Source organism: Neopelma chrysocephalum, unplaced genomic scaffold (genome assembly GCF_003984885.1).
Source record: "Neopelma chrysocephalum unplaced genomic scaffold, ASM398488v2 Primary Assembly neopelma1_61, whole genome shotgun sequence".
NCBI classification, from domain to species: domain Eukaryota; kingdom Metazoa; phylum Chordata; class Aves; order Passeriformes; family Pipridae; genus Neopelma; species Neopelma chrysocephalum.
The window spans coordinates 1,680,922-1,704,064 of NW_020897716.1; the positions used below are offsets into that span (position 1 = coordinate 1,680,922).

Consider the following 23,143-nt stretch of genomic DNA (forward strand, 5'->3'; position numbering starts at 1 on the left):
GCATCAAACCCAGAACATGTGAGTTTATTTGCGTTTCCAAATAGGTGAGGTTTCCCTTATTTCATTTGTCTATGCATCACTGCATGCAGAGGGGAAGAAACAAGAGGGATCTTACATTTTTGTGTTGGCTGAAGCATGTAACCACTAGTAATATTATAAACAAAAGCTTTTTTAAAAAGTCAGATTTGTAATGAGGATTAGACTAAATGCAGTGAGCTTCCCTACAGTGAAGTCAGATTTTCAGTTGTTACCCACCAAGGCTTTTACCCATCTTTTTCCAAAAGCAATGTTTTTTTTAAACAAACACTGTGTGCCTTGAAAAATCTGCATGACAGATTATCTCAAATGAAGATTTATTTAAGAGCCTGTGACTAAGGTCCATCAGAAAGTCTCTGGTCTTCCAGGTCTGCTGCTACCCCTGTTTAAAAACAGTGAACTTCCTTACTGAGGCTTGGCTAGATTATCTCCTCTGTCAATGCTTACGTTGCTTACACACATCATCTCTCTCTTCCTGCTGTTTTATCTTCCAGAGTGAAGATAATGTCTGAGTAGATCATAATTCAATGTGGTCGCTAAATTTTCCTCAAAAATTAAGAAACTTCTCAAACTCTCTTTGAAGCCAAAGTATTTCTTCTCTCTGGTCTCATTCTTTGGCTACTTCATTACATCTTTCAGGGAATAAGTTAGAGGTCTGCATTTCATTTCTTTCAGGTGTCTTTTCAATGGATCATGCTAAATCCTTCTTTACCTTACAAGCAAATGAAAATACAGTATAGTAAAACTTAAGAACTATTACCACAAACAGTACTAACAGCAGAAAACAGACTAGAAGCAATGGTGGGAGACACAAACACCTACAGATACAGAGCATTTGTCCCTCCCCTAGACCACTGTGTTCAGTACCTATTGTCTTCAAAGTAGTGACTTCCTGACTGCATGGTCACCTCTTTTGCAGATAAATCTTTCCCTGCGGCAAGTCCCAGCATCAAAATGGAGCCACTCAATGTGGTCCACCTCTTGCTCCTGCACTTTGTGTTGCCAGCTCTTGGGTGGCTGGAAATGGCTTTCTGTCAGGAAAGAGCACAGGCAACAGCATTCAGAAATGTTGTGATAAAAAGAGACAGCTAGTGCCCTCCTCAGTGTTTTGTTTTGATACTCATCAGCTCTCCATTACAAATGACAATGAGAAGCTGAATACTCAGAATAATAACAAACTAGACAGTTTTTCTTATTCTGCCCACTCAATGTTTCTCCTCCACAGTTACCGGGATGCTCATTTCCAGGATGCCAGGTTAGCTCCCAGGCAGCACTGCAGAAATGTGCCAGCCCACTGGCAGCATCTTTAACCCTGAGCCATGAGCAGAGCCAGCCAGGCTGGGAGAGGGCGGGTGGATGCAGCATGGACCATTGCTGTGTTTTCCTTTTGCCCCTGAATTATCTGAAGAATTAAACCTCACAAAGCCTTATGAAAAGGGCGATGATATTCTTAAAGTGTTAACTGGAATTAATAAGACTTTTGGGTTTGGGTTTTGTGGGTTTTCAGTAGATATTCTAGGTAGATCTACTAAAAGATTTCCTGACTGAAGAGGCTTCCTGCCAGTCCAATGCATTCTGACTCACAAGGAATTACCATGGCAAGCCTGAACTTCTGTATTAGGAGAATCAAATGAATTTATGGATCATTATATCTTACTAAAACAGTTGGAACTTCCTGATAAACTTTTGATATTGTACTGTTTATTAATATGCTGAGCTGTTACACAGTTTCCATAAGTACTGGAGTAGAGACTTACAAATAGCAGGTAATCACTTTCACTTAAAGCCAGGTAATCACTTTCCTTTAAACTAAAGACATTAAGGGGATTATTACATCATGAACTACATGTCTTTCTGAAGTGTATTTTGAACTCCATCTCCTATATTTGTACTAGGTTTTTTTTCACCAATGATCTCAGATAAAACAGTGTATGTTCTCTCATTTATGTTATCTATATACTTCTGAATACCTAGATGTAATTGCAAATTATAGTTTGCATTCCAGCATCTTGGAATGTGATAGGAGCACTTTCTGTGATAATCTTGTAAATGCTGTGATTTTGGTTCTCTCAATGAATTTTCCTTCTGAAAGTTATCCAATCATTTTAGGAGATTTGTGTAGACATTTAAAGAAATTAGTAATTTTGTATATCTCATTTGGCCAGGTCAAACTTAATGGGTGCCAGTTAGTAGCCTTAGAGAGCATTTTATGAAATTCTCACACCCAAATGGAGAAAGAATCCTCATACCATACTTCTACTTCTCTGTGCCCAGACTCACAGACTTGCTCTGTCACTAATCCTCTGACTTCAGGGAAACTGTCGAGGGAATATAATGCTATTCACATTAGTAAAGGTAAAACAGTCTGTCTCTTCAAAAGATATTTTTCTCTTTAAACTTGATCTGCACCTAACGGATCTGGTAATTACAACCTTTAGAACTGTGTGGTTTACTCTCATCTACTAGTTCTTGTCCTTTCACTGCAATGCTGAACTGAACAGGAAAACAAAAAGATTCAGCCAAAACATCAGTCGAGTAAAGCTTCACTTCCCAAAAGAGAAAAACTTGACAAATCTGACAGGCTAGTGCAAAAGGAGCATAGAAATCCCTACCAAAAATATGTGGGAGGGAACATATATTTAAAATAGGACTGCCTAATTCGCCTGCTAAATCAGTGTAAGGAGCTCTGTACGTCTGTGTGTGCGGGAGGGAGAGGGAAAGACAGAGGGAGGGAGAGACAGAGAGGAGCAGAGAGAGGGAGGGGAAGAGAGAGAGAGAGCAATGTGCCTTTCACAGAGCTGGGAGCTTGATGGGAATGTTTGATTAGCTCCTCTCTGAAAGAAAAAAGGTGTCCAGGCCTCCCTCTGCTGCCTGCTTCTCCTTCTGTAGAATAATGTTGGCTGGAGTTTGGAGTGCAGAAAAGCTTGGAAAAAATAGCACTTTCATACTGTGTGGAGAAAAGGAATAAAAACTTGCACACATCAAGAAAGGTAATTCTCATGTAATTTCTCTGCTATATTTATTTAGAGGGTAGAGGGGGAAGTTGGTTTTTTTGCCTGTTGATAATAGTTAAATATTTTCACTGCTGAGAAACTGTAGAGACATAATGTTTTATTTAGCATTCCAGCTGTGTGCTTAGGATCAAAGACTTAAGAAGATGAAGACACAAATGTAGAATGAAACTGTACTTTACATTATATATACTTCATAAAGTATTTATAAAAGCATTAAGCTCCTACTGTTAGAGTGGACACATATATTCACTGCCTGAACAGCAAGGGCTTAACTATGTGCTAAGGAATGGTGTATATAAGCCACACACCAATAGACATTTATATGCCTTCTGTTCAAACAGTGTGTGATAGGCAATGTAACTTGTTCCTAAATTTAAAACAGTTTTGCTTTCAATACTTTTTCTTTGTCTCTTTGATAAATAGGAAGGGGTGTGTTGTATCATTAATTAACACTACCTGACATTGGGGAACACTCATCTCCAAGGTACAGGATGGTACTATTCCAGTGATGTGTATTTCTATGATGTGAACTCCCTTGCTAGATGGATAGATACAGATGTATAAACAGTACAGTAGCCTAGACACTGTACATCCTTTTGTGCTGAGTGCTTGTTTTGCTGGTGAGGTTCCAAAAATGAATAGCATTGTCAAGCCTGCCAGAGCCGTTCAGCTCTCTGTGGAGAGATTAGAGTCTTGATAAGTCTCTTCAAAATGTGATTTCTCTCAGACTAGTACAAACATGAACCAAATGCCCCAAGCAAACTTTCAACTCTAGTTAATATTTTGTTCCTAGAGTTTATGGGAACTACACCACATTTAGAGCAAAAAGCAGAATTACAGATTACAGAGGCAGGTCCTCCTTGGAACACACTTTTTTTTCTCTAACCTCTCCAAAATTTAAACAAAACATCATAACAAGAAAGCCCACACAGAGAAAAAGTAGTTCAGATGGCTTTTAAAATACATGTTATTGAGATTAGCCATGAAGTCATATAAGTTTATAGTTTGCATTTTACTATATACATCCCAAAGTTAAAAACATCTTGCATTTGACTACACTCAAAGAAAATCTATGTTTTTCTGTATCTGTAGTATCATGTTCTTCTGGCTTTACTCAGTTCATCACTTGAATGACAGTCATGACTGTACGGCTGATCTCTTTCAGAGATGTAAAGAGAGCTCTAGCAAAAATAATTGCATTACACACACCTACACATTAATTTTCAAATATTAAATTAATATCTATATTAAACAGACTTATTTTGTTCGCATGTTTTATCTAATCCTTTGAGTTGCTGAAGTGATTCTCACTGGAATGACAGAAAAGTCTTGCCATCTTTCAGATATTCAAGCCAGAAAAATATTTTTTAAAAAAGAAACTTTTATTGTCCTGCCAAAATAATTGAATATTGCTTTGTGTTTCCACCTGTAGAAGTATTGTTATGTTCTTAATTTGCTCTTAACTTGTTCTTACCTCTACTTTATGTAAGACACTTCTTTTCCTAGTGGTATTATTACACATGACTCACCACTGGCTGGTCAAACCAAGTAGTTTTACTAGCTATACCAGCTTTCCTGACACTTGGAATGCATGAAAGATATCCTATGTGGATTTTCTTGTGTCCTACTAAAGCCTTTTCTTTAGAGGAGACATGAACAAGGTGTTCCTTCTTCACCCAGCTACTTACTTTCACAAAAATAGAGGGAAATTAATTTTTACTCTCTTTTTTGTCAAAATTAATTGGAATATTTCTAAAAGGGGACTGCCTGAGCACTGTATGAACACAGAAGTTAGGAAAACAGGGTAATTACTTCATGTGAAACATCAGAATTATTTATTATTTCTGGCCATTGCTTTTTAGAAAACATTGTTAAAAATAAACCTAAAGTTTATGTAACAATAGCAGAAAAAACTTGATTGTATCTGGTCTGCCTGGAGAATTTGAACGTTTTCTTTTCCAGGTCTGAATCACAAAAAAAGCTCTAGTCAGAAAATACTGCCCAGTAGCTTTTCATGTTAACCTAAGGCTCAGAATATGCATGTTCAAGTCTCCTGTTTTACCAAAAGTCTCCTAAATCACAGAATCATAGAATGGTTTGGGTTGGAAGGAACCTCAAAGACCATCTAGTTCCAACACCCCTGCCATGAGCAGGGACAACTTCCACCAGACCAGGTTACTCAAAGCCCCATCCAACCTGGCCTTGAACACCTCCAGGGATATGGCATCCACAACTTCTCTGGGCAACCTTTTCTGGTGCCTCATCACCCTCATGGTGAAGAATTTCTTCCTAATATGTAGTCTAAACCTACTTATCTTTCAGTTTAAATGATATAAGTAAGTCATTTAAAGCACCTGGATGAAATGAGGAAGAAAAAGTGATAGCTCAATTTTCTATCTGCAGCTGTGACTGTATTCCTGAGAAAAAAAGGTTTGGCACTCGCAGATATGAACTTCCCATACAGTGGTACTGGCATGAGTAGGTGCCAGAGCAGTGAGGAGTGTGTTGCCCCATTGCAATTGGGTGGGGTGGCATTGTCTTTTCTGGATGGGTGGTGAAAAGCAACAGTTTGGGATTTTCTCATGGTCCTGAGGGATATTCTGGCCCCCTAAAGTTCTGCGTACACCAGGACTTCTATGGCATACGACAGCATAAACTGAGGTTTAGACCTTTCATTCAGGGCTCAGGAAGTGGACACTGAACATAGTCCTTCCTTCTGAAAGCCTATCATCATACAGGTCTCATTGATCTGTGTTGGAAAACAGAAACACAGAACAAAACAAAAATAAATGCAAAACTGAAGTTTTGGGGCTTTTTTTTTTTTTAGTAAAAAAAGAAAAATAGTAATCATAGCATGTATTCTACATAAGGCCAGGGAGGATGCAGCTACAGCCCTCCGCACCTTTCTCTTGTGGAGTATTTTTTAAGTCCGGAGTCGGAGAGAGAAATAGGTGCTTAACACCTACTTAGAGCACTTCAATTCCTCTTTTGAACTTGCCGGGGCACAAGGAGCCCTCTTGTCCCAGCGCTGCCTGGGGAGCCTGTGCTAGAGCTCAGCTGGGACCTGGGACAATGCAGCCCCTGTTCTGGGCCCGGCTGTCACACAGAGACTATAATTATCTCTCTTCTAATGACCAGCCAGGCAAGATAACAGTTTTCATGCTATGTTTAGAAAACAATGTCTTACTACAAATTGACGGTTCATTCGCCTGTAAAAGAGTCTCTCTAACAGTCCTAGAGCAGCTGCCACTCTTTTGCATCTCAGTTCCTTTATTTGCTGCACATTTCCCGCTTGGAAAACCTGAGCAAATGCTGCGCAGGCAGCAAAGCTTCCCGCTGCCACACAAGAGGCTCAGAGAGGTGCGCAAATGCCCAGAAAACCTGTAGCTGTTTAGATTGTATTTCTATTAGTAAAATAAACTCTGACTGTCTGTCTTGCAACACCCTGCATCGCCTCTGTGAACTCTTTAAACCCTAACCCGAAGGGGGTGCAGGCACTGCTGTGAGTGTGATCGCAGGGCAGCAGTAAGACTGCCTTGTACTGACTCCTGATAATGCCCTGCGGAAAGCAGGATGATGCAAAAAGTGGGATGTGAAGGGACTTGTTGCAGACAAAACAGGAGCACGTACTACTGATGGGCTTTTTCTTCCAGTGGCCCACAGCAGCACAGTCAGGATCTACTGAAATTATGTAGGCTCCAAAGGCATCTATGGGGTAGGTGTACTGGCCAGCTGAGATTGCAGACTGTGAGGGTATAGTGCCCCTTGCAAACACTGGGAGGTAACAGAACTGGACAATCCTGACAGCATGGCACTCTTGGGCTAGCTACACAAGTATTTGCTCTGGCCTCTGCAAACATTTTGCACCAAACTCTGTGCTGAGGCAGCTGTACATTTAGTGGTGTCTGAGGGCTGCTCCCACATCCTCTGACAGTGCTCTGCCAACAGAGAGCAGAGCCTGCTCCCTCTTTCTGCAGCTAGCTCACCCTCACCTCTCTTGCCATCTTCTCTGCTCTCCTCTGCAGAAGGATGTGGCTGGGTTGCCTTGGGCTGTTTTTCCTCTTTGGGTTCATTTTTCAGTGACTGAGGCCTGGAAGAAAAGTAGAAAATGTTGATCAAAAAGAAAATTTCCCAGTGGCTTGAAAGAATAAATATTTCTCATGAAATTGCATTTTAACTTAGGAAAAAAAATCATCTGTAGCTTTCTATTTCTCTTTTGAAGCAGAAAACCCAAATCTATAGCTCATATCCCAAACTGGAAACACATTTGCATTTAGAAGAGTATTTATAACCATCTCTGGTTCATTCAAATCATCTAGGTTTAAGAAGTTCTTAACCTGACAAGTATTGCTGTCATGGCTGAACTGACTCTCTAGCACCCTTTAAGTCCATCCCCCCTCTGCTTTATCCCCAGAACTTCAGAGTGCATTAAGAGGTCAGTGACACATTAAGAACATGATCTGTGTCAGTTATCCTTACCATGTCTCATTCTACAGGACATCCCATAGACACAAACATAAAAAATATTTTTAAGATGAACTTGCATGTGCAAACTGTTTTTCGGTCTGTCACCTTATAAAATATCTTTGTAAATGTAACACAGCAGCCAACAGTCTTTCAGCTGGCAGCTTGATTCATATGAAAAAAAGCACATAATTGCCAAGTGTCAGTTATACATGTGCCAAAATTTTGGGGAAAATTCTGGATGTTCTTGTGTAGCTTCATGCAGTCCTTTAATGTCCCCACCAGGATGAGCTGGGGATTTCCAGTACCTCCAGGCTTATACATAAAACTGTGGAATTTTTTACCTCTCAAAAATCACTTGTTTACAGGGAAGTTTGGACACGGCCACCTCTGTGCCTCTCAATCTCCCTGCCAGGTTGCTTTAGGGATTCAGAAGGCCCCATTCTTTTTTATTTTCCCCAAATATGTCGTTTACCCTTCAGTCCATAGAACAAGGGCGAGACACAGAGGAAAGCTGGCAGCAGTGCTGTGTATCCTGGCCCTCATCAACTTCAGTGAGTCAGAGTTAGGAAAGGGCAATGGCTCCATGACTACAAGGGCTGTTTTCACAGCTGCCAGCCATCTGAGGATGATGGGAGTCCTTCCTGCTCGCCTTGGTGGGAGCGCATCTTTCTCACCTCTCTTGCAGTGCTTCTGTAGCTCTTGAGAATTCTGTTCTCCTGGGCTTGGTTGAAGAAGTTTTTGGACAGGAAGCATATGAAGAAAGAGACTGTTTGGAAATAAGGCTACATGGGAAGCAGAGGAGTGTCCACATGAGGGAGGCGAGAGATTAGAGAAGTTTAGAGTAGTTCCAATGGAACAACTTGGTACAAATAGTACCAGGTCAAATATTGGCATCACGTAAGTCAGACAAGTCTTCTTTCACCCTGCTTTGGGAAGATCCTTTCCACCAAACTGCATCTCAAAATACGTAGTAATTTGAGGTTTAAAGTCTCAGTCTTCTGTGGTTTGTATCTTCTATTCTCATTGGTGAAATCTCTGTGTAGAAAGAAATATGTAGGTTAGGCAATAACTAGATTTGAAGTAGAAGCTCACAGGGCAATGTCCTAAAGCCTAAGTTCAGAACAAAATTCCTGAGCATGGAAGTGGATTATAAAATACTGAGGTCTGTAGGCTTGGTTAGTTTAAAAAACAAAAGACCTCAAATTACAAGTTCCTTCTCCCAGTCCATGTGGTTTTCATTTTTGATCTTGAGCTCTCAGAAACAGAATCCTGTGATTCCTCTCTATGCAAAACCAGCAGATTTAAAAAGATTCTAATATGCAAAACTGGTAAATCAGTGTCAGGCTGGTCCTGAGACACATTCCTCAGCAGTTTCTGGCTGTACCTACTCCGTCACAGTATTCAGGACTGGCCCTGGAGGCCACTTTCTTTGCCACCATCTTCTCTAGCTCTTCTTTTCCTCTCCAGGGCACTCAGATACTGAGAGATGTAGTTTTGGAAGCATAGCCATCCCTCATATTGTCTGCATGACCCATATGTTAGAGAGACCACTCCTGCGTTGTCAAGGGCTGCCTACACACATGCCATAAGGCTGCACAGCTTGGCCCACACTATGTCATGTCTCTCACCAGCCCCTCCACCAATAGCACGTCTTCATAACCCAGCACTACCCATAATAGCCTCATTTATAATGCTGGCACTCATGCAAATTCATAGCTCACTTTCATCCCAAGAGCAGCATGGAGTCCTGAAGTGTCTTCTTCAGTCATTAGAATATGGAAACAGTATATGTAGGTCCACAGTTTCCAAATGGCTCCCCAGAAGAGCCACATCTGGCAGACCTCAGCTTAAATGTGCCTGTTGGGTTGAAGATGGGCGGTGGACCAGCACCAGCTGTGAGGGATACAATTGAAACAGCCTGTAGCAAAGCCAAAGCAGCCATGACCACTAGCTCAGGAGGCCAGCCTGCCACAGGAAAAAAATGTAAGGCTCCATCCACCCCGCAGCTTTTCACCTTGAGACCTTGAGGAGCAAGACTCACCTCCCAGCAGGACCCAGGAGCAGGAGACAGGACAGACTTCTAAATCCAAAGATCTCTCTGGAGATGACAGCAGAGAAGTATCCAGTTTATCTGCAGAAGTATTGGTAGACTCTGCCCAAAGACTAGACTAGACTAGACTAAAGATTAGCCTTTGATGCTCTCTGTAAGGAATATGAGAAAGCACAGTTTCAGTGAGTGGCCTTAGGAGCCCCCCATGGCTCAGACCAGCAGGATGTGAATGCCACCTCCAGTAGGAGATCCAGACTGCCTTTCGCACCCGGCTACCACAACAACTCAGGCTTATCCACTCAGCATCCAGGTGGCAGCACCTCTATATCTCATGCCTAAGGAAGAAGGGAGCCTGGGCTCCACTTGCAGGGCATGTAGCAGTGTGGCCATGCACAATGTCCTGGGATGTGGGGTTGGGAATCTTGGCCTTCAGCAGCTGACCCCGCAAGGAGGCAAAGGATTTGGAGGTCCCAGCAAAGCAGCATTAGAAATAGACTGAGGGGTATAAGGTAGTTTGGGGTTGTTTTCTGATTTGCCTTTTCTAGCAAACCTCTCTTATAACACGGGTTAGTTTTTTCTAAACTAAAGGTAGCAGAGAATTATTTATCTGAGAGGGCTGGAAAGAAATATTCTGAAGTAGGAATAATGCAGTTAATCGGGAAGAAATAACATTTTTTGAAAAGTACAAAGTATGTAAGGGAAAATGTTAAGCAGTGCAAGGAGAACGAGACTATCATTTTTAAGAGATCTGTAATGCAAAACTGAAATTACTTTCTTAACTTTGTTTTACTGGTTTCCAGTAACATCCAGAAGCAGATTTTAGCTTATCTTTTCAAAATGTTTTCTACAGCATTCCCATGCTTCCTGATTTGCTGAAGACATTTTGCAAAAGATGCTTCCTTGATCAAGTTGTCATTACTAGGCATAAATGCCTTACTTCAAACTGGTACCACATGCCAGGGTGGTTTTTTTTTTTTAATTACATATATTTTCTGAATCCTTATCCAACCAGTCCATGGCTTTGGCGCAGTCATACAGACTGCAGGAGATACTAAATTGATAAAGGTTTTCTATGAGCTGTGGTATAAATTTACTAGCATGCTTAAGGATGAGTTTTGGTTTTGATCCAGTCATATAACTCACTTTTGTAGTAAATGGATATGTGTAGCTTTAAGAAGCAGAGAGTAAACATCCTAAAGTTTCTCTAAATTTCTGCTTCTAAGTTTCTACCAAAAGAAAAAAAAAAGCTGTCAAGTTTTGTTTGAACATGCTACAGAAATTCCAAAAAACATCCCCAAGGTGATGTGTAGTTTTTTCAGTGCCTTTAACACAAATTCTTCACTTTTAGACTAAATATGTACCTTCAGGGGAATTCTTGCACACTACACTAATTCTCAGTTTGCAGGCAGCACAATAACATGGTTACTTAGCACTCTTTTTATAGCATACAAACCATGAGAAACCATGTATTGCACATTAAAAAGTAACTTTTTAAAAAGAAGTACTTTAAAAAGTAATTTTGACTTGTTAAGACCATTTGTTGGAATTAGAAGATGGTATACTTTCTTAAAAAAAAAAAAAGAAAGAAATGTGGCCACAAATCTCATGCCACAAAGCCAGCACAGCCCACAGTCACTGCTGAATTGCAGGTACTTGTCTCTGCCCTCGGTTTCTTGGGGAGATGGCAGTGCCAAGGATTTATGGTACCTGGCTAGGGTCTGAATGATATTAAGCAGAAGCAGTTAAATTAGGAAAGGGGAAGAAGTTTGCCTGGGAGTGAGGGGGGCAGATACATGAGCAGACAAAAGCCATAGTGGGGAGGAGAACAGAGGGAGTTGCCTGAGGCATAAAGTTGTGCATCAAAATGAAAAAAAATAATGCATAATACATTAGCAGAAGCCAGGGAAGCACAGTGCAATGACCCTCATCATCCAGATAGTCCAAATTACATTTTCTACGTGGGTGGGTGACATATTCTAAATGTATCTCTTCCTTTGCTGGAAGGGGCAGGTCAGACCAGCATAATTGATGGTTTTCTTGCTGAGACAGATGAAAAGGTATAATCATCACAGTTCTATTTAAGCTCTGAGAAAGGTCTGGCAAGTTAAATCACATTGTAGTTTTAAATAAATTACTTTCTTCTGAAAGAGCTCTGTGGAAAGCAGAGAAATGATCGTCACTATTACTTCAACTGTATGTTGTTTTAATTTCAGGGCATTGCATGAACACAAAATGAATAGTGCAGAGCTGCTTGGGTGTTTTTATTTGGCTCTGAATTGCTGGGTATAGCATCTCTTCATCATACCTACCTGAATGGAGCTATTTTGGACTAAATTTAGAATTTAGACCTCTGAATCCACCGATGCCTCACTCCAGTGACTTAAGAGTGACTTGACAGGTACCCCACAAGAGGTACTGGCTACCAGCAGTCCCCCAAGCCCTATTCTGAGTCAGGGACCTCACAGAGCAGAGCGGGCACCATTTAAAACATTATATGGCAGCCCCAACAATCAAAGCCTTGTAATAAGAAGCAACTGGTGAGAACCCTTAACCAGGGATAACTGTATGAGGGCTGTCCCTGGCCTCAGAGAGTTCGAAACCACGTTTTCTTCATCACCAAAGGTCTCCCATCATCAGACTCCAGGGCACAAAAGGTTGGGATACCCCAATTTTCTGTGAGGAAGCAGGACCCCTGTGCAACCAGGAATGCCAAATGTGGCGGCAGAAAGAAAGCAAGGAGGGAGCTAACTTGCTGCTTGCCTGGGAGCAGAGCAGAGCCAGAGTCTCCTTGCCTCCTCTTCTCCATGTGAGTGTGCAAACCACAGGGCTGCAGCAAAGCTCCATGAGCATCTGCACAGCTCTTAGGATCCCAAGTGCACAGTGGTCTAGTTCCAACAGAGAGGGGAGAGTGTGCCCAGTGACCCCTTGGGAACGGCACCCTCCATCTCCAAAAATCTCTTGATCCACAATTGCCAAATATGTGACATACAACACTTCTACAGCCCCTCCAATCGCTAGGGAAAGACCTGCAGCCATAAAAGCTTGGGTTTCCTTGTCAGCTTTCTGAGATGCTGGATAATTAAGCAGAATCCACCACAGTGCTCTGAAGCTCATCACTGCCTCCAGGAAGCATTTTTGGGTTCTTTCATATGTGAAAGAAAACAGGTGAGCATTCACTCATTCATAGCAGCAGTGATGAGGTCTGCAATATTTTTAAATTCCTGGATGCTTATATTCTATTTCAGACCTCTCAAAGAATAAAGTCTAGTATGCAAATAAGCTCACCCTCGCAAAATAGCACCTTGGATCTTACTTTCTGTGACCTGGCCCGGGATACCTACAGAGCAATCTCAGTCTCTGAAATGAAGTACAGTTATCAATTTGAATTTTCTGTCTCAGCAGAACTGATTACCTAAATTTTTAAAATAAACAGTCATTTCATGGCTAGGCTTTGCGAACGAAGATTTGGGAAGGGCTCTACCCTCATTTGTTGCAAGAAACAGTCATTTACTTTTTTTTTAATGTACAGACTTTCAGAGCAACACAGTGCACTGAGGGTACATAATTTCTTTCTTCTAATAAGAAAGGAGGTGAAATTAAATTGTGCATGACAAGTGTTAGCCATATTACCTAGTGTGTACCAAAAGGAACTTTCTTGCCAAGCAAGGTTCAATACCATAGGGACAGAGTATGAGCATGAAAAAAAGAAAGGGTTAAACAATTTAAAAAAAAAAAAAAAAAAAAAAACAAAAAACCAAAACAGAAATCTAAAATGTTTTCTTCTAGAAGATGACGATCAGCTCTTGTTTATCCAAACCAGTTTACTCACACCTACACCAAGCCCACTTGATTTTCTCATAAAGGGCACATATTTTACTCAACCCACAGCACATAGAGATCATGCTGTTAACTCCATGCCACTTGCTCAGACACCTTTCAAAAAAAGTCCACTTCTGTTTTTTTTATGGTGCCAGTGCTTCTGCAATATTAGAACCCCTTGAGAAGGGGAACAATAACACACACTATTATGGTACAAAGAGAGTATACAAATTAATTTCTGTGGCACAGGAGATTACAGGAGATAAACTGCTTACTTCTGCAGAGGCAAAGCACATGGTACCAGCAAAGAATTTCAGTTTGCACGGGGAACGGACAGCAGTGCCTGACACCAAAAATCAAGGACTTAAAACCTACACTTCCATCAGAAAATGTAATAGTTTGTCATACAGTAAGAATTTATGTGGCTCTAAACCATCTGTTTGTTTGTAGCATGCAGCAGCTCTTTCAGATCTTTATAAAAGTCAAGTTGCTAATAAAAGGTCAATATAAAAATCTTACTTTATATGCAGAAAGAATAGTTTGCTAACTCTGTCTCTTCACTAACACTCAAGATTTTTCAAGTATTTGTGGTAGGAGAAAAGTAACCAACATGAAATAGAACTTTCATTTTAAAAGGTAAAATAGGATCTCCACTGGGAAACACCAAAGGAGATGCTTCTTACTACATTTGTACTTAGCTGGGATTTAAGCACATGTTAATGTAATACATACACTTAACTGCTTTCCTGGCATAAGGGTAACTTCTGATGTAACAATCTGAAGGATACAGATGGGAAAATGTACTCTGATAAACAGAGATCCAGCATACGGTTTAAGAGATTTAACAGTGAATAGTCACTACTTACCAGTTCTGACTGGGACTGCAAATACTGCATGAATAGAAATCTAATTAGGACAAATCTTAGCAAAACTCATGCTCCAAACTACCACAAAGTAGAAACATTTGATTTTGTTTTAATGGGACCTATTCATTTTGTAAAGGAACAAAGGAAGAACAGCTTTGTGTTTATTAGCAAAATATTATTCTTGATCTATAGATAAAACAACCCCAAACCGGCCAGCGGATCCACACAGACTAAAAAGCCTGTCATATGCATGGACTGGAGCCCTGCTTTGCCTTTCCTTCCAAAAGAAACACCCCCCCCCATGCTTTATTCCAGGCTGTTGTTCCCTTTAACAGTCTGAAGTAGTGGATGCCATGCTAGTGCACAGTATAGGAGATCTCACACAGCTTAAATCAGGTGACTCCCTAGGCCCCACATACAATGAATGCATACAGACTTCCCACAAGAGAAAGCTTGGAGCTTCTATGCCTGTTACTTAATAGTCGGCAGTGTAAATCCTCCTGCACATTTGCCCATGTGACAGCCCAAGGTCTAAAGGCCAGGACCCCCCTTGGAGTACTGCCATGCCTATGCACTTTTTCCTGATATACCAGTGCCTAATATAGTGGTAAAAATAAGTTTCTTTACTATTACAATTTATTTCCATCAGGATACTAGTATTAACTGCACCAGCAAAAGTACAGAGTCCACAATAAGATGCTTTTCTGTGTAGCTATGACAACAAATCTTCTAAGTAAATCTAACAGACTTGACTAAACGCTTCTTTTAGCTCTCTTATTGATAAACACCTGTTATTGCAGGCTAATGGGTCTGCTGAACTCATTTGCCCCTTACAGGCTTTACATATTAAATCCTATTAGATTTTTTGGCCTCTTTCTGCAGTAAATTCATAATATTTTATGAAAAAAGCCCACTTGCTGTTGCCTTGAAAAGCCAATGCCCACCAGCAGACTACGTAGAGATTGCAGTTGCAGCCAAGCCTAGGGTAGTGCCACCCAGGAGGACTGGGATAGCTCCTGGGGCAGCAGACCATGGCCTAGGGGCAACAGGGCTCAGGGATATCAGAGCCTCCAGGAAGCAATGGGAAGTGTTGTGCAGCACTGATGGTACAGACTGTTATATGTTTTGTGAGACAGGAAAAATCAAATAGCATTGGACTCTCTGCATAGAGCACAGCAACAGACCCATGAAGCCAGCTTTTACATGGATCCTCTATCATCTTACATCTGTTCTACTCTAATTAAAAAGGAGACAAGAACATCTCAGCACCAAGCCAAATACTGTCAGGACACATTCTCACAGCTCTCTTTGTCTTTAAGTAAAGATGTCGCTGCTGAATTTATTTGCTGCAAATTTTGGGAATGCTTATATTAAGATGCCTTTCCCAAAGTCTAAGCCAGTGCCAGTACAGTCTTTAATGGTGCATGGTGTTTCTGCAAATAATTTGCATCTCCAATTCTGCCCCTTCTTTTTCTGGGATTGACCTAAAGTGAGAACTCATTGCAGGGATGTAATTTTTTGATACCTCTGCTGTGTTGATGGCTTGAGACATATAAGTAAGGAGAAAAGCATCTGAGCTAAGTTTCTCTAAACTCTCTCCTATAGCTTATTACTAGTTTCTTTAGCAGTTTCACAGTGGAAATACACTGCAGTAAATGCTTAAAATGGATTTTTCTTTTAGAAGTTGGGCAAAGTTTTTTGATAGAAACTAACTCTGACAGCAGAATATTACCACATAACTGCTCTTGCTGCTATGGCTTGTACAGCCCCAGGTTACCCCAACTGCACGACCCATCATTTTTCAGAAAGACATAGTTACCATTTTGAACCACTTTCCATACCTCCAGGATTCAATTCGGTGTCTTCTGAGCAACGCCTGTTGCTTTCAGGTTTAGCAACCTTAGAAGAAGGACTATTTTAGAGAGATCACCAAGGAAAGACATAGTGCTATTAGGAAGTGATACTGTTAGTCTGTCCTGGCATTTGAAGTTCTCTGACTGTAGCACAGAAGCAAAAGTCAGAGATGCATCTGCTCCATGTAAAAAGGGTTATAAATTATATAGATCTAGAACTGGATGAACTCAGTTTAGTCTAGCATACTATTTTAGTCATCCTTGCCTTAGAAGCACATGGCTTGCTTGAAAAAGAAGAACAATTAAGGTAAAAAAATGTGGAAACATTTTAAATGAAGACATGGGATGTTTTTTCTCTTTCTCTCCTGTATCTGCCTTGTTAGTCTAAATTTCTTTCTGGGGCAACCAAGGCCCTGCTTCTGCATACATGAATTGCTATGTGAAATCTGCCTCTGCCTTTTTTCCAGGAGGCAGATATGTTGCTTTTTCTGATAATTTGCAGCTCTAACATTCTGTGTATTTTCTTTCGTGATAGCAAGCTAGTTTTTATTTTAGTATAAATCTTTCCATTTTTAAGCATGTAATAAGTTTCTTTGAAAATCAGGTTTATTTTGATTCTCAAGCTTTTCCCTGTACAACACAAAAATATTTTCTCCCTTTCAAACTTTTTACTCTGATCTGTCAAGCATTATGTAGTACTTTAATGACTGTGATTAATTATGAGTGCCCAACGTAGGATTCCCTCAACAATCACCAAATAACAGCAAAAGCAGCAGGTGATGCTCAGGAGGAGCTGAGAGGAGTTATCTCTGATAAGTATGCAGTCTTGTAGCCTGGCCAAGAGCTTCAGGGATGGCAGGGGTCATGAACCACTTATGCAGACCCAGGAAAGAATGTTTCCCAGATGTTCTGACAGAGTCCTCTTAATCTCAGGTGCTCACGTACATGCACATGGACACACATCCTCAGAAAAGGGTAGAAACCAGTAATTTGGCTCAGAAAAGACGGAACCATTGCAAAATACTTTACGCAACATCCTTCAGGAGTGAATGGACTTATTTATGTTCCCCATATCTACATGGGATTACATGGTGAGGTTTGATGTGTAGACAATAAGATTCTGTGATTATGTCTTGAAGAGTAGTGAACAGACTTGAATAGCTCTCAGAGCATGTGTGTGCCCATAATGCTCTCTCCTGACACTGGCTTCAGAAATAAGTATGTGAATGAAATCTTGGTTTCCTGAGGCAAAAGGCAAATTTTGGACAGAAGTAAAAAAAAACAGTCCATGGGAGTGTCACAGCTGAAACACCATCTCCTCTGGGGATATCAGCTGTTCTACAGCATGAGAAGAGGATGCAGTATGTGAGGACTGTGAAAGATCAAAAAAGAGCACAGTCCCTCTTCCCCCACCATTCCAGAGTCATCTGCGATACTTCTGAACACAGCCTGATGAGCTCTTCTTTTCCTTTTCAGTTCTTCTTAGTGACACACCCAGATTTTGCTTTACTCACCATGAAGGCCACAGCCATTGCAACCTTCTTTGGTAAGTACGGTTCATTGCTGCAATTAGGAGTTTATGGGTTTGTCCTGGCTGAGCAGTGGCTGCTGACTTATTCTCTTCCTTTTGGACTCCATGGCTGATGAAGTTCCCAGTGGCAGGTGTAAGCCTTGGCACAGCTTTTCAGAAATGGGCCACCCAACTTGACTTTGGCATAGAAAAAATATTAATTGCTTGCAGAGATCTCTAAATACATGACCAGTTGCACGCAGTCCATACCAGATGGCACAACTGGGCCTGAAAAATGTCTGTAATGTAAAGATTCCCTCTAAAGAAAGCTGTTTCTTCCATAGGGACAGCCTTTCAGAATTCTCTCAGTTCTTGCTCTTTCCATGAACAAGATGGTATCAAACTGTTATAATGTGTTTTAGTTTCTTTCCCCTAGCAGTCAGACAGGATCTTGCTTTTCGGGAACAGGTAGAGAACCCAGAATTTGCAATTCACCTTACATGAACACTCTGGTTGTGATATTCCCAGGCAATATTCCTTCTAGCTGTTTTCCTCAAGTCTGTCAGGACAGTAGTTCCTAGTTCAAATTCATAGCAATGTATGTAGTTCTTCTACATAAATTACCAAATTAGTTTCTCCACATTTTATTATGGTCTAACATTCCAAGTAGTTGAGACTTTTCACTTTATTTTCCACTGGTTCATTCCTTTTTTTATTTAACTACAATTTTACCTTGGTTACACAACTGCACCAGTGATAAAAAGCCCAAATACTGCATCTGTACACTGTCACTTCAGACAGCGTGGGACTGCTTTTTCTTTTGAGCAAGTTTAGGAGTGATTAAGTCTACAAATTCTCTGCAATCAGTCTAGGGGGAGAAGAGCATAAAAGAAAGAAAAGACTTCTGTTGCATATTCTAGTAAGATTAGCTTAACAAATGATAAGAGGATCAGCTGACACATCACAGAGGGTTTTAATTCCCTCTGAAAGTTCAGAGAAGGGAAAGGTGAATAGAAAAGTCAAGATACTTGTAATGAAGTTGTTAATCACTCATAATACAGTTCTTATAAAATAAGCACAGAGAATGAAGAGGTTTTCTATGTCATCACTTAGCAAGTAAACCTAACAAGGTAAGCTACATGCATTTATTGTGATGCATGTTTTAACATAATAGTGTATGTCTCTTTTACTATTACACTTTTCAAATCATAATTCTGCTTACTGAAGAAAATGAGTGCCCTTGCTGGGACAGGATACTGGGACATGCCACACTAGAACCCCAAATGGTCTGTAATGCTTCCCAGTATTCTCTACCTGCTACCAGCAGTGAGTGAAATGCCACAATGCACAATTACAGGATAACCTTCCCGATGGGCTATTAGGAAGAGTCTTTCTCTCCCTAATTTCCCAGTTGCTTTATACGCAGAGCATGTTGTTTCACTAATGTCTCTATCACAGCAATTGCAAAGAGTTTCCACTGCTTGTGGAAATACTGGGACCTTTTGTGGTTTTCTGGACCACATGGACTCAATGGATCTTTAGACAGTGAGTTCCACAGGTGAGTATGTGAGGTGAACTGATCTTTAATCGTCTTCAAAAAACTTCTCCACAGGAGATGTCATCTTGACTGCAAAGTTAACCAAGTAGGAACCTAGCTGTGGCTGAGAATACTCCCATTTCAGTTTTTCAAACTGTTGATTCAAATTTGAGAAATCTCATGCATGGGAGCTTGTGGTGACTGATGTTGATAGTCCTCCTTTTTCCTGATACTATGTTTTCTTTGTTCTAGGTGTGTTTCTTACATGTACATACACAGCCAAGGAAGCCACAAAGAAGCCAAAAAAACCTAAGCTATGTAAGTGGTCCCTGTAGAACTCTTGGCTGCTTTACAGCATGCATATCTGATACATAAAATAAGTGCAAAGTGAGGTTATATTCTGGTAACTTTTCACCATTTTCTGGAGTCAATGGGAGTATACGTTAGCTAGCAGATTCTTTTATTAAAAACAAATCACTAAGTAAAGTGTGTGCTACTTAACATATGTAAAGGGAAAATTTTGTACTTCGCTACTAAAATGTATCTTCATAGGTCATTAAGTACCACTGAAGGATCCAAGCAAGCACTAAGGTTTTCACAGAGAGAGACAGAGAAATATGTGAAATGAACCAGCTGTAACACAAAGCATACGTAGCTGATTAGAGTGAGACAAGTGGTGCATATCTATGCACTAGGATGTATAATTTTCAGCTATACTGCTATAGGAGCATTTCTGTCCACAGATTATTTTGCTCATGTAGCTGACAAACAAGCCTGCTGTGAGGCTGTAAACTCACACTTAAACCCCTTGTTCAAAGTAAATTGCACCCAGCAAATAGTTTTAAAAATTAAGGGCAAGATAATGGGCTCTGACTGCAGCCTGACGTTATAGACAGCACAGAGCTACATGAGCACAGCAGGAGGCTTGGGAAGCATCCCTACCCCTCCTTCCCACGTGTTAACCACAGCCTGGTTGACAGCCTCCACTCTCTCTCCAGTAAAGCATCATAACAGAAATTCCTTCGGAGAAGCAAACACTGAAGGTCAGAAACATCCGCAGGCTTTTTCATTCCATCCTTAGTTACTTCTACGTCCCTTGGTATAGGAGTTATTATGCATTATGTTGAAGATGCAGAACACACAGAAGCCTTGTATCCAAACCCATTGATATGAAGGCATAAGAGGAGGGCATTCCTGGCACTCAGTTACTCATCATTTCATGATAAGATTAGTCAGCTATGAAAATACTCAATCTGACTTTACCAAGATTTTGCACTCACAGATGTACCCCAGATTGATTGCGACGTCAAGGCAGGGAAGATAATCAATCCAGAATTCATTGCAAAATGCCCTCCTGGATGTCAAGATGTAAAATACCGTGTTTATGGCACAGACATTTATGCTTCCTTTTCCAGTGTCTGCAATGCTGCAATTCACAGGTGAGTGGGTTGAAATGAGCAAGGCACTCAGAAAAACACATCGTTTCAGTGTAGAGAGTTTTTGACTTTTCAAACCCTTTACAGTTCCCACTACCTTCTAGGTTTGATTGCAGGGTGCTGTTCTAGTACAAAACCTGAGAGAAAGACCATGTACGATATAATGGATTGATTCTTATAAAGTGCTGTCAGTCCTGTATTCCTGTTGAAATGAGTTGTTTGAAAAAGTTTCTCAGCCTTTGGAGATGCGTCTTGAGATTCGCGGATTTCTCATTCATGCATAGCAAATTACTATTGTACTATTATTATTCAAGTGGAAGACAGAGATGGAGCTGCTGCTACTAATAAAGCTTAAGAAAAAAAATAGGCATATCACCAGCGATGAATACACATAACTCTCATACTTCTGGGATTGATTTGGTTCTTCTGATTTGAATTTAACTGTCCTTGACATCAAAGGCTGAGTAATGTGCTTTCCTGACACATAAAAGGGTACTACACAAGGAAATGTATAATACAAATTTTATAGCACAAATTTTGCTGAGTTTATTATCCATGCAAAAATGTGCATAAAATTTTAATGGAGAACAACTGCACAATCAAAACACCGTAATTGGAGGCAGGATAGAGAGCAGGACGTGTTCAGCTGAAAACGCAGTAAGAACTTGTAGAGCCTGATTGATAACTTGACTTCATTCAGAGTTATTTGAGCTATTGCTGAGCTTCCAGTTCTGTGAAATCGCTGGGATCTCGAGTAAAGTTGCATAGTTAAAGCTTTGGAACTTTACACCTTGCCTCTATATTGTGCAGGTCTCAGGCTGAGGTGCCTGTGTGCATAGGGCTGCCACCTCCTGGCTGCAGCTCTGCCTGCACAGCCACTTGCTGGGGAGATGACTGCCAGTCTTTCAGTGACAAATTCTTCCTTCAGATACTAGTGCATGATGGAAATTCTCTCTGTATGCAGAACTAGCCCCAAAGGGAATTATAAACTACTAGTAACAACTGCAATTTCCCTGTAGTTCAAATGCTGGCTGTCTGTATTGTTGCAGTGAAGGTTTCAGTTTTTGTCATTTGCCAGCTGGATTTGGCTTTGTTAGCTTATATGTTGCATTTCCACAGACAGTGAATTTCTTTTCCATACATTTGTTTTAACTGCAGTTTTTTGCAATCATCAGAGAAAGCTACAGCTCCAACACATTCTTCAACACTGTTTGCTGCCCATTACTTATTTTTCTGCACAGTCATTACCGCTAGGTCTACCACACCCCTACAGTCACAGTTGCTTCCAGGTTTACTTGCTGTTCTAGTGATGCCAGAGCAGGTTGCATTCACTGGAGGTTTTCTATTTGTCTTGAGATACATTACATCATATGACAAACACCATTTGATGTGCACAGCACATGGAGCCTGCCAGGTTTTCTACAGCTTCCAGCCATATTGTGTCCGGTTTACTCCAGGTTGAGGTCAGAACCAGGCTTAGTCTTTTGCAGATAATACATACTGAAATTCAGAGAAAACATATTCTATCACATGGCTGGCCTAAAAACTCCTCTGAGTACCCCTCTCTGTATCTTCAGTCATTTAATCAAGCTCACAGGAATTTTAACAAAGGCAGTAGTTTTTTCTTATGTGCAATTAGGTCAAACTTAAACACAGGACCAGTAAACCAGTGGGAAGAGCAAACAGATCCTGACAGCACTTTATAACAAACTGCCCTTCTCTGAGCAGAAGAAGCACAGATATTTCTTAGTAGCAGACTTAGTAGTAGCATGACAGCCCCAGTGCTGCCCCTGGTTTAAAGGTAAAAGCAAATGCTTCACAGCTCTTGCATTGTAGACCAGTTTCCAGGGTTTTCGTGGAATTTCTGCCTTCAGACATCATGTTGCCTCCTTGCAGTGGTATAATTGACAACACAGGCGGGAAGATCCTTGTCCAGAAAGTTGCTGGCCACTCTGCTTACCGTGGGAGCTTCTCCAACGGGGTCCGGTCCTTGTCGCTGCCGCGCTGGAGGGAGTCCTTCCTCGTGTCAGGTACCATTCTGAGGTGGAGCACTGGAGCCCCCTGCCCTTCCCGCCTGCTCCTCACTGCCTGATAGCTGGGCAGCAACGGGTAGAGACGGAAACAGCCTCTCCTTTTAAAGACCTGGTTAGTCACTCCAGGCCCACCCTCCCCAACTTTAGCATGAATAATGCATTTGAGACACTTTTTGTTCTGGGCTTCCTATGTAGCCCACAAAGGACATAAACCCTGCCAGCAGTGTGCTCAGCTCAGCCCAGTGCGGGTATGAGCCCACTGCAGAAAGTGACAGGTGTTCTGGATTGAATCCCTGAAGGCACCTTAACTGGGGCTATTGATGCACAAGATCTGAGCTTTGGTACTCGCTGTGAGGTCTTCCTATTGCTCTCCACCCTGGCAAGCAGTACTGCTGAGGGAACTAAAGGGCCTTTTGGCTATATAAAGCATCCTCAGCCTGCACCCGAGTTTGCATCTCCTGAAGCAACTTCTGACTTCTCTCAAGCAAGCTTAAGCCACATATAGTCATACTGTATGTATGC

The 23,143-nt window shown here is 41.1% G+C and overlaps 1 protein-coding gene across 5 annotated transcripts in view; it reads left to right on the forward strand.

Annotated features, from left to right (window-relative positions):
- The first annotated feature begins 2,791 nt into the window (after positions 1 to 2,791).
- VIT (vitrin) overlaps positions 2,792 to 23,143 on the forward strand; it is a 55,219-nt gene continuing 34,867 nt past the window's right edge. For 3 of the 5 annotated variants that reach the window (XM_027681602.1, XM_027681604.1, XM_027681606.1), the window contains exons 1-4: positions 17,413 to 17,651; positions 19,405 to 19,470; positions 20,420 to 20,591; positions 22,485 to 22,618. In XM_027681602.1, the coding sequence (XP_027537403.1) occupies positions 17,462 to 17,651; positions 19,405 to 19,470; positions 20,420 to 20,591; positions 22,485 to 22,618 (562 nt within the window). In that variant the 5' untranslated portion in view covers positions 17,413 to 17,461. Of the gene's footprint in view, positions 3,027 to 17,412; positions 17,652 to 19,404; positions 19,471 to 20,419; positions 20,592 to 22,484; positions 22,619 to 23,143 lie in introns of those variants that run through there. The other 2 variants (XM_027681605.1, XM_027681603.1) reach the window with 2 other exon arrangements.